The sequence below is a fragment of the Rattus norvegicus genome, chromosome 3 (assembly GCF_021556685.1).
Source record: "Rattus norvegicus strain SHRSP/BbbUtx chromosome 3, alternate assembly SHRSP_T2T, whole genome shotgun sequence".
NCBI classification, from domain to species: domain Eukaryota; kingdom Metazoa; phylum Chordata; class Mammalia; order Rodentia; family Muridae; genus Rattus; species Rattus norvegicus.
The window spans coordinates 90,346,972-90,363,039 of record NC_141536.1 but is presented as its reverse complement, the minus strand read 5'-3'; the positions used below and the strand labels follow the sequence as shown (position 1 = coordinate 90,363,039).

Sequence of the window (16,068 nt, the reverse complement as noted above, 5' to 3'; positions counted from 1 at the left end):
AATTCCAGAGCATTCAATGGCCTCTTTGGGTCTCTTAGAATACCAGGCCTATAAGTGATATAAAGACATTCCCTTGGTCAAAACATCCATATATATATATATATATATATATATATATATATATATATATATATTTAAACATACATACACGCATACAGTTAAAAATTAAAATTAAAAAGCAAAACAAAACAAACACACATTGTGACATATGAATCTCAATAGAGAAATTAAAATTATAAAAATTTCCTGGAAATTCATAGAACTAAAAAGTACAGTATATAAAATGAACAATTTGCTGGATTATTTTAACATCAGATTGAAGATAATAAAATAAGGGGAAACTGATCATGAAGATGGATCTATAGAAATGATTATGAATAAAAAAAAAAACACAAGTAGAAAAACAAAAAGTTCAGAAAACAAACAAACAAAAGCAACAACAAAACCAACCCCCAGCCTCGTGGTAGTGCATTCCTGTGACCCAGGAAGCTAATACGGAGGTTAATGAGTTGGAGGTCATTGGGGTCTACAGTGAGCTGGAAGCCACTGACCTGTAGAGCAATAGGCAAGAGTGCGTGGGAGGAGCAGCGCCGCGCTGGGCTAATCCTGGAGGCTAGGACTGAACAGCCCCAGACACAGCAGCTGCGGTCCCGGGCTACCCGCCTCACCTCGCTTTGTTATGAGGGTCTGGTCCTCGGTACGCAGGGGGTTGCTCTTCTCCCACTGGATGTACTTCTTCCACATGTCTACTTGCTGAGCTTCTTGAGGGGTATTCTGAGGGGGCACTGAAGGGGCATTGCGGTCCAAACCTTTCATCACTGTCTCGTATTCCTAAACAAGCATTGAAAGGTTCTGATGAGCTCAGACCAACTCAGATATAAAGGGAGCTACTTGATCGGCTGGAAACACTTTGTTTAGACGTTTACTCTCTTACCCCTAATATCACTTTGTTATTGTGATTTTAGAATTCAAGGTTATCCTAAAATACACAGTGGGTTTAAGGCCAACCTGGGCTATATGAGACCCTGTCTCGAGAAACAGAAGTCAAATAACATCCACAAACAACAAAACAAAACACAAGAGTAAGAAAAGGCATAATAGAATATCACAAAACAAATCCAGACGCCTAGGAGTGGTGCACAGAATACTCACAGACTATCTCTGCAGGCAGTGTATGAGGGCCTCTCTGCAGGAAGGGTGATGTAGAAGATAGCACGAGTGAGATTTGGTAGCGTTGTTATTGACAACGTGGCAGAAACTAGTAGCTTTTGTATTATTGGGCTATTTCCCCAATGAATAGAAAGGTATGTATACAGCACAAAATCTGTCCCACAGAGCTATGGTATTTTATAAGTGCACTGACTGCAGAGTAACACAATTTTCAGATAAGCAAAGATGAAGGGAAAGTATCAACTACTTCAATAATTCTATGCAAATCTCTGTTTTGAAAAATATTTTTAGCCAAGCATGATGGCTCATGCCTATAATTCTAACACTTGGGAAGCTGCTGACACAGGAAGAGCATTGTGAATTCAAGGGGAGCCTGGGCTACATCAAGGCAGTCAGCACTACATAGCAAGACTCTGTTACAAAACCAACCAAACAAACAAACAAAATACTTTTTGGACTGGGGATGTGACTCAGTAGTAAAACTTTTCCTAATGTATGGGAATCCTTAGGTTAGATAATGCCCAGTACACACACACACACACACACACACACACACACACACACACACACAATTTTTTCCAAGTCCAACAAATAGTTTGCCATTTAATATAACTTAAATAACTATTTTAATTTAACTATATCATTTTGCCAGGCAAATTGATCTGTATGAGTGTGAGGCCATTCTGGTTTGTTTTATGAGTTCCAGGACAGACATTGTTACATAAAAAGATCCTGTCCTCAATAAAACGAATCAAAACCAAAAATCATCAACTCAGACAAATATCAATTAGCTATAATTAGCTGTCATTAATTAAGACTCAAATGATTTAAAATATCAAGAGTAATACCAGATGGGACAGCTTTGCTAATTATTTTAATAATTCAGTAACATTAAATTAAGTAGCCCATAGAATTTCATACCTTTGCTACACGTCTAGCATTCATGTAGTCTCTACTTCGATCTTCAATCATCTTTTTAGCTAAATGAATATTGATACCCTAAGGAAAAAATATCGTTATTAACTGTTTTTTTTCTTTTCTTTAAAATATCTCTTTACAGTTTTGCAAATCGAACCCACAGCCTCCTGGATGCTAGGCAGCCAGACAAACACTACACTGAGCCTCACGTGCAGCTGGGAAAGAATAAGTAGACTGCATGCAAGACGGCTTAGTAGGTAAAGCTCTTGTCACAAACGCCTGGTGGCTTATGATCCATCTCTAGAACCCAGGTATAAGTAGAGAGAACTGACTCCACACAGTTGTCCGGTGGCTTCTACACATCACAATGCTACATGTGTTCCTTCGCCTCTACATTAGAATCTGCTCTGTCAATCGTGAGTGGGCGATCCAATCCTATTAATAGGACACATCTTTATTTTACTTTGTGTGGATGGATGGGTGGGTGCACATACTGTAGCACATGCTGGGGATGAGAACAACTTCCGGCAGTGGCTCCTCTCCTTTTACAATGTGGGGGCTGAGTACTGAACTCAGGCCACCAGGCAGGGCAGAGAATGCCTTTACCTGTTGAGCCGTCTTACTGGACAAGGGTTTGTTTGTTTGTTTTACTTTTTTCTTTTTAAAAAAAATGTGTATTATTGTTTTGCCTGAGCTATGCCTGTGCACCAGTGCATGGCTGGTGCCCATGGAAGCCATGAAGAAGAGCTGGATTCTCTGAAACTGGAGTTACAAATGGTTGTGAGTCACAATGTGGGGTACTGGGAATTGAACCTGGGTCCTCTGTATCCAGTGCTCTCAACTGCTGAGGTAGGTATCTTTCTAGCTCCTAGCCCAGGAATTTTTATAGACATGAAATCATGAGATTCTGTCTTAATCTAGTCAAATCAGTCATTAAGCAAACAATGATAGCTGGCAACAATGTGGACAAAAGGAACAATTCCTGGTGGGGATGTAAATTAATTCAAAAGTCAACACAGATTTCTTTAAAAAGCTACATATAGACCCACTAAATGATCCAGCTATACAATTCTTGGGTAGTGATCCAAAGGACTGAAGTCATCATACCACTGATATACTTGCAAATTAATGTTTATTGTAGTACTATTTAAAAAAATAAATTCTTTATTGGAATAAATATAAAACAACATGTCTAGGAATATATAGTTCAATAGTAGGTCATTTCCCTCATATGCATAAAGCTCAGTGTTTAATTCATGGTGCAACAAAACAAAAGCCAGTAGCAGCAACAGACACTGGGCAACACTAATATTCAGGCACTTGACACTAGAAGCTAGATTCCCTACGTTTACAATAGATAATAATTAAAATGGCCAGCTTGTAGTAAACTCTGGCTTATTTTACCTCTTCATACTTGTTGTAGTCTCTCCAGAGTTGTTCAATGTTGATCATTGGATTAACACAACCTCGTTGATAAACTCTTCGGACAGCAGTTATTCTCTGATTTTCTGCATAAGATCCTACAGCTTCCCTGAAGTTAAATAAAAAGTATCATTAATTGTATTATAGCTAAATCAATTGTTTATATAATAAAAATTAAGACAATACTTACACGCCTTTTAAGAAATTGATGTAATCCACCCAAATCTAAGAAATAAAAAAAAATGTTAATATGTTTTTTGATATTTTTTCATATTTAGGAGTATACCCAGAGTCTCATGCATGCTGGGTAAGTACACTACCACTGAACTATATACCCAGCCCTTGTGTATATATTTAATTGAACTCTACCTGATAGGACATAATTTCCATTCCAATTTTATCCAGTGCAAAGTCATAAGCTTGAGCCATTTTTTCTCTGAAAGGAACATGAAAAATAATTTTAAAAATTTGTTATTAGTTAGGTTTATGGCCCATACCTGTTATCCCAAGAAGCTGAGGCAGGATCACTACCCTGAGTTAGAGGCCATTCTGGGTTATATAGTAAGTTCAAGGCTAGCCTAGGATATCTAGTATATACCCCATACTACTCTGATACAAAGCAAGACCCTGTTTGAAAAGAAATCAGAAGCTAATCAAAACCTAAAACTACTATCAAACATGTCAGAGAACATCCACTGAGAGAGTATCTGAAGATAGGAATGTCACAGTGCGGAGTTCACTACTAAGTAGCTGCCTTAGACATCCTAAGTGGACATTGTACCATATAATTGATGAGCATGTGCTAAGACAATCATTAAAAAGCTTCTCGAAAAAGTTTGACAAGCCTGTCAAAAAAGTACTATCATGTTGTAAATACACAGTGTTTTAATACAGAAAAATTTGGTTGAGTCAGTTCTCAAGTGTAAGATTAGTGCCTGCGGCTTTATTTAAACCACTTTTCCTGATTTCTTGGAGAATTCTGACTTTTCAAATACTTAGGTTTCTTCTTACCTATAGCTCAGAGCTGGTGTGAGACAAGTGGGAATGATTGTGTCTAGAGACCACATGCACCAATACCAGCCACGGCCCAGGGTTTCTCTGTGTAGCCCTGGCCGTCTTGGCACTCAATCTGTAGACTAGGCTGGCCTCAATCTCAGAGGTATACCTGTCTCTCTGTTTCCTCAGTGCTAGGATTATAGGTGGGTACCACTACACCTAGCTCAATATGCATTCTTTTATAAAAAAAAAAGATTTATTTATTTATTATATATAAGTGCACTGTAGCTGTCTTCAGACACAACAGGAGAGGGCATCAGATCTCATTACAGATGGTTGTGAGCCACCATGTGGTTGCTAGGATTTGAACTTGGGACCTCTGGAAGAGCAGTCAGTGCTCTTAACCACTGAGCCATCTCTCCAGCCCTCAATATGCATTCTTAATACCATGATTTCACTTACTTGTAACTTGGCAGTTTACCCTTGGTTTCTCTGACGTATGAAAGATAACACTTCCATAAATCAATGTGCAAAACCTTCATAAGGCATCTTTGAAATAGCTTTAAATATAAGAAAATAGTATCAGCGTCCAGATAAATACATTTCATATTTGCATGAATGAAACAGCATTTAAAATAGTCAGACTTTTCAGGAATTAATTTTCTTATTAATAAAAGGCATATAAGAGGGATGGAGAGGTGACTCTGTGGTTAAGAGCACTGCCTGAGGACTTTAGTTTGATTCCCAACATCTATAAGGCAGCTCACGACCATCCATTACACCAGTTCCAGCAGGTCAGATGTCTACTTCTGTGGGCACCAGGCATGCATGTGGTGCAGATTTTGAAAAGGCAAATAACAATCCTTTCAGTTTAGACAATCAAAATCATGCCCATGCATTTCACAAATATAGTCATTTCCTTTCATTTCCCCAGAACCATAAGTAAATATATAAGTGAACAAATACAATTATTTTTCTTTTGTAATGTTTTCTCAGTTCAAATTAGCATATGAAATAAATTTCATTGAGGCATGTTCATTTTTTGCCCTTATTGACCTTGTCCCTTACTTCTCCTCACCTACACTCCTACTCATTCCCTGTCTCCCAATCGCTCCCTCTGCCCTCATGGCCAGTGTATTCCATACACGTCTGGTTTATTTTGCTTAACACAGGATATCTAGTATCTAGTTTCATTCACTTTCCTGCAAATGTAATGATTCCACTCTGCAGATATACTGATTTTTTTTTAATTCATTGGTTGATAGACATCTAGGCTGGCCCATTTCTTCTCTTATGAACAGTATAGCAATAAACATGGATGCATAAATACCTCTATGATAGGAGTTAGAATCCTTTGAATATATAGCCAAGTCTGGTATACTTGGGTATATCTCTTATGAACAGTATAGCAATAAACATGGATGCATAAATACCTCTATGGTAGGAGTTAGAATCCTTTGAATATATAGCCAAGTCTGGTATACTTGGGCCACATATAGCTATTTATCTGTTTTTGAAACAGGGTCTCACTACATATCTCTGGTCGTCCAGGGACTCTCTATGTAAAACAGGTTAACCTCAAACTCAGACCCAGGTACCCCTGCCTCCCTTGTGCTGGGATTAAAAGCATATGCTACCATACACTGCTGCAGCTTATTTCTCAGGCGGGACCTCGACCTAACATAACTATGTACTAAAAACGACTTCCCAATCTCCCGTCTTCACCTCCCAAAGGCTTGGGTTATAGGTGTGCATTACAAGTCTGGTTTTTATGCAGTGATGGGGTTGAAAGGCAGAGATTAACCATGTGGTCAGCAGTTCCGGCTCCCACTGCTCAGTTTTTGAGAAACTCCCATGCTAATTTCCATAGGGCTGCACGACTTTATACCCAACTAACGGTGTTGAAGCACTTCCCTTTCCAGCGGGACTTAGTGACATCTTTTTCTTGGTTTTAGCCATTTTGACTAGAATAAATTAGAATTTCTAAGTAGTTTTAATTTATATTTCCTGAAAGCTAACGAATTTTTAAGCTTTGAAAAAGGTGAAATATTATTATAATATATAACTACTACCTGGATTCAGAAACTTATATCATTTTACCATATTTATATATCATATTGGTAATATAGAAACTTTTTTTCGGAGCTGAAGACCAAACCCAGGGCCTTGCGCTTGCTAGGCAAGTGCTCTACTACTGAGCTAAATCCCCAACCCCCATAAAGAAACTCTTAAACTTCAAAATATAGTAAAAGAACTTACCTTTTCAACCTTGTCATAATTTTTAGCTTTAATCTGAAGAGAAACATAGGAAATAGGATTGACGTTACTCTTTTTACAATATCAACATACTATTTCTGAATTTTTGACTAATTTTTTGACCATTTTTTTTTTTTAAAATCAACCTTATAAATCTTTCCTTCAAAATAACAAATAAGTCAGGTATAATGGTACACACATGTGATCCAGAAGTTTCACTAACAGGGCCCACATTGTGAAGGGGAGAACTGGTTTCCAAAGCAATCACTTATTAGCTTATAACTGCCAGAAATTTTTGCTTGGAATTTAGTATACCCGTTAAACTAGCAATTTTTTAAAATTTATTTTTGAGAAATTTATACAGTATATATACATACATATACACACATATATAAGTGTGTGTGTATATATAATATATATTAGATTATAATTACATCATTTCTTCCTTTCCTACACCTCAAAACCCTCTCATATAACCTTCCTTGTTTTCAAATTCATGGCTCTTTTTCACTGTTGTTACATACATATAGATATTCTTAAATAAACACAGCTGCTCAGTCTATTTGATGTTACTTGTATTTTAAGGACTGACCATTTGATACTGGATAGCCAACTGGTGACTCTTCCCTAGGAAGACTACTTGTCTGCTCTCAGCATTCCTTAGTTGTCCATAGTTCTCTGTGTAGGGCTGAGGCCTTCTGAGCTCCCATTCATATCAGCATGTCTATTAGTAGCCACCTAATTAAGCTAATGTTTAGGCAGTCATGTTGGTGAGACCTTATGGGTGCAGCGTCTGACATTCCTAGGAGACACAATCATTCCATCCCTTTTCCCACAACAACCCTTGAGCCTAAGGTCCAGTTGTGTTGATTTATCAGTTGGGTGTGGGCTTTACCTGTGATTGACTCTAGTTTTCTCTGTTGCAAAGAGAATTTTCCTTGATAAGCAGTGAGGACTACACTTTTCTGTGGCTACATGGACACATCCTTAGACTGTAGTTAGGGACTATGCTGGACTACTAGGTTTTGGCATGCCACTACTGCACTTTAGGGCTATGTGCCATGCTGGTCTTTGTTGTGATTCATAGGCAACATAGCTGGGTAGGAGTGTTGGTTGCTTCCCTCCTTTGGAAGCTTACGTGGTACCTTCTGACACCATGAAAACTAGTCCTCAGGGAAGTGGCTTTCAGAGTAGATCCAACTCAGGGGCCTCTGTCTGAAGTGCATGTTGTCTTTAATAACAGTCTGTTTTGGCGTCTCTTGGACCATCTAACATAAACCTCAACACTCAACATGAGAAACCCTCTTTTGAGCTGTAGGTCAGGGTTGTTTAAGAGACTCCTAAAATATATTTTTTGAGACAGGGTCTCACTATGAACCACCAGCTTTCCTGGAACATTTTCTGTAGACTGGCCAGCCTTGAACTCAGAGATCCACTTGTTTTCAGGGGGCTGGGATTAAAGAGGTGGGCACCATGTCCAGCTACTTAACATATTCTTTTCCACCCCCAGACTCCTCCCATATCCTTCCACCACCCTACCTCATATTTTTCCCCTCTCTCTTAAAAAAAGAGAAAAAAAAATAAAACAAAACAGAAGAAAAAAGCCACGGCAAACTATAGAGCCTGGTTTATGTTAGCCAACTAAGCACTCCTGAGTGTGGGGTCTGCCCTGGAGTGTGGCTGGCACACCTACATTGTCACTCCCTCTCTCTATCATTTGCAAGCAGCTTTTTGGTGTGGGAGTGGACTTTGCGCCCACTTCCCCTCCTCTGAGCTGGGATTTTGTCAGGTTGTGCTTGGGCAGGTCTGTGCACCCTATCAGTCTGTGAGATCTATGTATATTTCCCGTTGTGTCTGGAAAATGATGCTCCCTTAAAATCATCCACACCTCTGGCTCTTACAACCTTTCTGCCCCTTCCCTTAGATCCCTGAACTTCGAGGGTAGAAACACAATAAAGACATCCCATTCAGGGCTGAATGCTCCAAAATCTCTCTTTCTGTACACTGTCCATTAAGACTCTCTGTTAATCTCATCTACTGTAAAAGGAAGCTTCTCTGATGAAGGCTAAGAGATGCTGTGCTCTATGTGGGTAACAGTATGCCATTAGGAGTCATTTTATTGCAATGTACTGTCAGAATAATTGTAGTACGTTCCCCCTTAGGCCCATGACCCACCGTGTCTCAGGATCTTTGCCTAGTATGGATACATCTCATAGAGTGGTTGTTAAATCCAACCCAAAAGTGTTTGTGAACCTGTAAATTTATGTCTTTTTCACTTAAAAAATTTTTGTTTTTCCTTTTAGTCTGGGCATGGTACCACACATCTTTAATCCCAGCACTCAGGAAGCAGAGGCAGGTGGATCTCTGAGTTCCAGGCCAGCCTGGTCTACAGAACCAGTCCCAGACCAGCCAGGACTACACAGAGAAATTCTGTCTTGAAAAACAAAAGCAGGGGGCTGGAGAGATGGCTCAGTGGTTAAGAGCATTGACTGTTCTTCCAGAGGTCCTGAGTTCAATTCCCAGCAACCACACGGTGGCTCACAACCATCTGTAATGGGATCCGATCCCCTCTTCTTGTGTGTCTGAAGACAGCGAGAGTGCATTCACATAAAATAAATAAATAAATCTTTTAAAAAAAAAAACCAAGACAAACAAACAAAATCCATTAAAAAAAGAAAAACAAAAGCAATACAAACAAAACAACAATACATCTTCCTTTTAATGTATGATCTGTCAGTGTTTGTTTTTCGTTGTACGTCTAAGGTCTTCTGACTATAGGCTCAGAATGTTAGTTTTTTTTTTTTTTTTTTTTTTTTTTGGTTCTTTTTTTTTTCGGAGCTGGGGACCGAACCCAGGGCCTTGCGCTTCCTAGGCAAGCGCTCTACCACTGAGCTAATAAATCCCCAACCCAGAATGTTAGTTTTATTTATTTAATTTACATGAGTACACTGTAGTGGTCTTCAGACACACCAGAAGAGGGCACTGGATTCCATTACAAATGGTTGAGAGCCATTTGTGGTTACTGGGAATTGAACTCAGGACCTCTGGAAGAGCAGTCAGTGCTCTTAACCACTGAGCCACCTCTCCAGCCCTAGTTTTACTTTTTTATTCAAAGTTTGTCTGCTAGATTTCCAAGCAATTAGTCTATATGACCTACTTCCGTTGACCTACTGTGCTGTACTTGGCTCACAAATGGTTTCTGGCACCAGGTTTGCATCAATCAATAATGTATTTTCCAATTGTCCTTCTACAGAAGCTGCTTTGTCGGGAGCCTATTGTGTCCATGTTAGTTTACATTCTTCTGGTTGCTACACTTTGGTTGTTCTGTGACTCATGGAGCTGTGCTGGCAGAGGCCAACTCCTCTCTGAGGGTGAGGAGTAGATACAGACAGCAAGCAGGCTGCTGCTAGTCCTCTACCAAGCAACCAGGAACACATGCTGTGGTAGGATGGACTCAGCCTGCCTATTTGGTTCAGGTTTGTTGTTTCTTAAAAGCCAGTATGGGCTGCAGTTAAGGCACTGCTGCTCTTGCAGAGTACTTGTCCCAGGATCTACATGGCAGCTCACAACCCTAGTTACAAAGGATCTAGGCTCTGTATCCAGGTAATGCATAGACATACACAAAGGTAAAACACCCAGAGACATAAAATAAAAATAAAGAAATCCTAGAGAAGAAGAAAAAGAAGGGGAGGAGGAAGAAAAGAAAGAAGAAAGGTAAGCTAGTGGTAACTTTCCTCTGGGGAAGAATAGAAAAGCAATTAACAGTATGGGTCAGCTTCTTGGTCTTTTTCTTGTAGCGCATGCAAACCCCTCTGAAACATCCATAAACACAAGGCCACGATACAAATCATCTGAGAGTGGAGTTGAAGGTCACCAGCTTCCTACATGCAGATGAAAATATTTACAGTTCTTACACTTGGTCAGAAAAATCAAATTACTCATTGTTGAAACTACCCAAGGACATGAATATACAACTCCCAGCAGAGGTAAAGTTAAAAAGCATGTGGCAATATGTACACATTTCAAAGTGAGAAAGACAAACTAAGACCTTATGTATCAATCTACACTCACCAGAATGGTAAGACTTTAAAAGGGTAATAAGCAGGGAATGTGGTGCACACCTCCAATCCTAGCACTCAGGAGGCAGAGAGAGAAGTATCTATCTGAGCTGGAGAAGTCTGAGCTACAAAGTGAGTGCCAGGACAACACAGACAGACCCTGTCTCAAAAATAAAACAAGTCAAACAAAAAACAGAAAAGGGGAAAAAAGGATATTAATTCTATAAAAAACAAGCAAGGAAAAGTTATACACTAGTGGATAAAGCATGAGACACCCTTTAAGGAAAGCCGCTGGTAAAAGTCATTAAAGTTAAAAAGAAAACAATAAAAAGACCCAGTCAGTTGGTACAGTGTTTGCCTAGTGGTACGCAGCCCTGGGTCTATACACAGTACCATAGAAATCAGATATGGCAGCTCATTCTTGTCACCTCAACATTTGGGAACTGTAGGCAGGAGGATCAGAAATTTAAGGCTATCCTTGGCTACATAGCAAGTTTAAAGCCAGCTTGGGACACATGAAACCCTACCTCAGTTCAAAGAAAAGGGACTCAACAATTCCATGCCTGGGATTCATCCCAAAGAAACCAAAGCAGCAGGTTATATAAAGTAGTTGAGGAAGGCTATTTATTGCAAACATAAATAGTCTAAAGTAAATGCCACAACGTAAACAGGACAATCAATTACGACGCCCGGCATCATGGATTACTGTGCACTCATATAAAATGAACTAGCTACGCTAGCTATTTAAGGAGGGCTTCCGTAGGACCATGATAAATGAGCATGTGTTAGTAATGTGTGACATAATTCATCTTTATGAAACAATGGTCAAGAATAATTTATGATTTTTTATGACCATGAAAAAAAAAACATGGACTGGACAAAAGGCTGCTAAGCAGTTCTCAGAGCTGTCTGTCTGTCTGTCCTAGTGATAAAGCATCCACTTTCTCAAAATAATTTGTTGTTTCCCCTACACAACTGTCTTGCCTCCTGAATGCTTTCGTTCTTTTTTTTTTTTTTAAATCCTGTCTTCTTTTTTCCCTCCTGAAACAAGGTTTCTCTGGGTAACCTAGCTCTCCTGGTCCTCCATCTGTAGACCAGGCTGAGTTCTCTACCTGCCTCTGCCTCCTAAATGCTAGGATTAGAGGTGTGCACCACCACTAGGCTGATTATTTTTCATTGGTATTAGCACAACAAATACAGCAGAAAAAGATACTTTAGACAAAGGTAAAGTTAATTTTCTGGCACTTAGCACAAGTTCACTGTCAATCATTAATCAACAAGTGAATATTGAGAACTCCTCTAGTAAGCCAACCGTAATAAAAATACTGTAACAGATATAATCTCATTTCTTTAGTATAGACGAGCGTGTATGGTGGGGCTAGAGAGATGGCTCAGAGGTTCTGAGTTCAATTCCCAGCAACCATATGGTGACTCACAACCATCTATAATGAGATCTGGTGCCCTCTCCTGGTCTGCAGGCAGACATGCAGGTAGAAAGCTGTATGATGTATAATAAATAAATAAATAAATAAAATTTTTAAAAAAGCGTATATGGTGTGTGTGTGTGTGTGTGTGTGTGTGTGTGTGTGTGTGTGCATGCACATGTGCCAAAGACCACACTTGGAGGTCAGACTTGTGGGAGTCTGTCCTCTCCTTCCACCATGTGGGTCCTAGGGATCACTTCCATCATCAGGCTCCATGAGCACAGCACTCTTTTACCCACTAAACACTCTCACTGACCCTCTGTCCTGTTTTTGAAGCAGACTCTCTCACTGTTCCTGAAGTTTGCTGACTAGACTAGGCTGGCTGTCAATAAGCTCCAGGGATCCATTACCTATCTCTGCTTAAGATTCCAGATATGACATACTCAATTTTTATGTGGCCTCTGGGGATTTAAACTCAGAAGCATGTATTTAAACATGAATATGTGTGTCTGTCTATGTGACCAAGGAAGTCAGAGAGGTGTTGGTTCCCTAAAACTGGAATTGCAGTTATCAGCTGCCTGATGGGGGTGCTGGAAATCAAACTCACAAGAACCAATATATGCTCTAAACCCTGAGCCATTTCTCTTGCTTTTAAACTTAGATTCTTATTATGCTTGCAAAGCAAGCACTTTACTAACTGCCAAATTTCCATCATGATTTCATTATTAAAAAATTTTAAGGAAATTTGTATGTGTACAAGTACTTTGGTGTTATGTATGTCTGTACGCCATGTGCCTGCAGTGCCCTTAGAGGGTAGAAGAAAGTGTCAAATCCCCTGGAGCTAGAGTTATACATGGCTGCAAGTTACCCCATGAATGCTGAGAACACAATTCAAGTCAGCTGGAAAACACCCAGTGTACTTAACTGCTGAGCCATCTCTCCAGCCCCTTAAAAATATTCTTCAAGGGCTGGAGAGATGGCTCAGTGGTTAAGAGCACTGACTGCTCTTCCCAAGGTCATGAGTTCAATTCCCAGCAACCACATGGTGGCTCACAACCATCTGTAAAGAGATCTGATGCCCTCTTCTGTTGTGTCTGAAGACAGTGACAGTGTATTCACATACATAAATAAATCTTAAAAAAATTCTTCAAAATAATTGAGCAATTATTTTCAACTTACTTTAGAAATAAAATCTGCATTGTAATAAAATGAAAAGAATATGATCATACAGTATCAACTATTTAATCATTGCCAGCATCAGCTTTGCCATTTACACTATAGGGAATGGTAATATCCACTTCAAAAGGCTGTTCTAAGGACTGAAATTATAAACCATCTGGAAGGTCCAGGTGCTGCAAAAAAAATCCCACCAATAATCAAAAAAGTATAAATTTGTAGTGAGAAATACCCCACCTACAATATCACATTTATGAATATTCTTAGTCTCAAGCAAAGCAGCATACTACTCTGATCCCAGCATCTAGGGGTGTGTTGAGGAGGGGGAGAAGTCAGAGGCAGGTCTACATAGCAAGTTCTAGCCCAGCTAGATATACAGTGAGACCTCCTCTAAAAAAAAAAATTAAACTTCTCAGTCACATTCATTAATCTTATTTTACTTCACACCCTTCTGTAAAATAACTTAATTATCCTTATAGATGGTGATCCAACACCTCTGGCCTCTATAGGAACTTGCATTCATGTAAAACAAAAAACACACACACATACAGAATTAGATCACAAAGTTCAAGTGGCTACATAGCAACTTTTGTCTCACACACACACACTCACACCACAAACACACACACACACACTCTCAGATTCTCACACTCACACACACACTCTCACACACCCATACACACACACACATTCACACACACACACTCAGATTCTCACACTCACATACACACTCACACTAAGGTGATTTTGGACAGTACTGAGCAGACAGGAACTCGTATGGCAGTTGTTTATGGTGATGAAGAAAGGAATTGCAATCTATACTTCTAACCTGCTCTCAGAATCTTTTCCACTCTGAAGTACAATCCTTACGCTTAATGGTCAAACTAATGTGAGTTTGAGGGGTGAAGATCTCAACTTCCAATTATGAAAAATTGTTTAATCCTAGCACTAGGGAGGAAGAGGCAGGCAATCTCTTAAATCAAAGTGAGGCTGGGCTACAAAGTAAGTTTTAGGACAGCTAAGACTAAACAGAGAATACTTATCTCTAAAAAAAAAATAATAAAATTGTAAGTCTAATCATGAAACCCCAAAACAAATGAATTCCTATTTTGAACATTTTTTCTTTTTCTTTTTTTCAGAGCTGGGGACCGAACCCAAGGTCTTGCGCTTGCTAGGCAAGCGATCTGCCACTGAGCTAAATCCCCAACCCCCCATTTTTTTCTTTAAGACCATAACACAATGAAAATTATCTCTGAAGATTACAAAATATAAATAGTTTTAAGGAATGTGCAGGGGCTGGAGAGATGGCTCAGTGGTTAAGAACACTGTCTGCTCTTCCAGAGGTCCTGAGTTCAATTCCCAGCAACCACATGGTGGCTCACAACCATCTATCCTGGGATCTAATGCCCTTTTCTGGCATGCAGGTAGGTGTGTGTGTGTGTGTGTAATAAATTAAAAAAAAAAAAAAGGAATTTGCAAAAAAACCGACCACAGATGGGCCAGGTCTGATGGTATACACCTGCAATCCCAGCACTCAGGAGGCAGAGGCAGTAAGATCTCACACTTATGCCAGCCTGATTGACAAAGTAATAAGTTGCAGGACAGCCAAGGCTATAGCAAGAGAATATATTTCAAAACCCTTCTCGAAATAAATAAATATGTACGAATAAGTTTTCAAGTCGTTTAAGTTGGGACCATTCAAGTTGTTTAAATGGTTGGGACCATTTTTTCTTTGTGCCTCACTCAAGTTTTACAGTAAAGCTGTCAAGAGAGGAGTGTCTACAAATAAACCCATTGCATCCATGCCACCATGTGGCAGGCCTTTCCTGCTCCATCGTCATTTTCAAGCACTGCTGGACTAAACTTGACGCATAGAGTTATATTTTAATTCTGGTGAACACAATTTAGCAACTGAAGGAAAAAGACAATTTGTAAGTTTTGCCAACCTATATTTCTTAATTTTTCCTATAACTTTATTCTTAAGAAAGCGATAATTTTCCTATTAATTATAGCTATAAATGGTGCTAAGGGTATGGTATGGCTCAGTGGTAGAGTGCTAACACTATAAAAAATAAAAAGATAAAGGCTATAGATAAAAGTGCATAATATAGTGGTATACACAGCAATAAGATTTAATAGGTTGGCTATCCTGGTGGATGCCTCATATACTTTACGCACTTCACTGTAATTGTATGAACTAAAATTATAACCAGATATTGTAGACCCTTGTGAATTATAATTAAGTATATGCAAACTATTTTCTTTTTTATAAAATTATACCTAAATTTACTTCCCTTTGAGTAATCTTAGTACTATTTGACACTTTACTTTCCTAACTAAAATGTCTGTGAGGACTAGGAGCTGCATGCAGCTCAAGTGGAGGAACATGTTTTTCATGTGCAAGCTTCTAGACTTGATTCCCAACACTTCTCTCAACAAAGTGTTCATCATGTGTTCTTGGGATTTACCAAGTGGATATGGGGATACTATAATCAAAATCTATTAAAGATCTTATAACTTAATTAGAAACATAAAACCAATATTAAGAACAATACAGAAATGAACTTAACTTTAAATTACTTTGTATATGTTCTGTATCCTATAAAATTCAGGGGAAAGGGAATGAAGGGCAGAGTTTGTAACAAGTA

The 16,068-nt window shown here is 39.0% G+C and overlaps 2 protein-coding genes across 4 annotated transcripts in view; one reads left to right on the top strand and one right to left on the bottom strand.

Moving 5' to 3' along the window:
* The window catches only part of Tcp11l1 (t-complex 11 like 1), a 67,628-nt gene extending 63,891 nt beyond the window's left edge, over positions 1-3,737 (top strand). The window contains exon 10 of the mRNA XM_087653836.1: positions 2,231-3,737. Coding sequence (XP_087509962.1) covers positions 2,231-2,349 — 119 coding nt within the window. The 3' untranslated portion in view covers positions 2,350-3,737. The remainder of the gene's footprint in view (positions 1-2,230) is intronic.
* Positions 1-16,068, bottom strand: part of Cstf3 (cleavage stimulation factor subunit 3) — a 75,826-nt gene that overhangs the window by 14,425 nt on the left and 45,333 nt on the right. For all 3 annotated transcript variants that reach the window (XR_015683174.1, XM_087653276.1, NM_001077672.1), the window contains exons 4-10: positions 6,766-6,798; positions 4,969-5,066; positions 3,880-3,946; positions 3,701-3,735; positions 3,493-3,619; positions 2,092-2,169; positions 669-831 (exon numbers count right to left, since the gene is read on the bottom strand). Coding sequence is in view for 2 of the 3 variants with exons in the window: in XM_087653276.1 (XP_087509402.1) it covers positions 669-831; positions 2,092-2,169; positions 3,493-3,619; positions 3,701-3,735; positions 3,880-3,946; positions 4,969-5,066; positions 6,766-6,798 (601 nt within the window). In the remaining variant the exon portion in view is untranslated. The remainder of the gene's footprint in view (positions 1-668; positions 832-2,091; positions 2,170-3,492; positions 3,620-3,700; positions 3,736-3,879; positions 3,947-4,968; positions 5,067-6,765; positions 6,799-16,068) is intronic.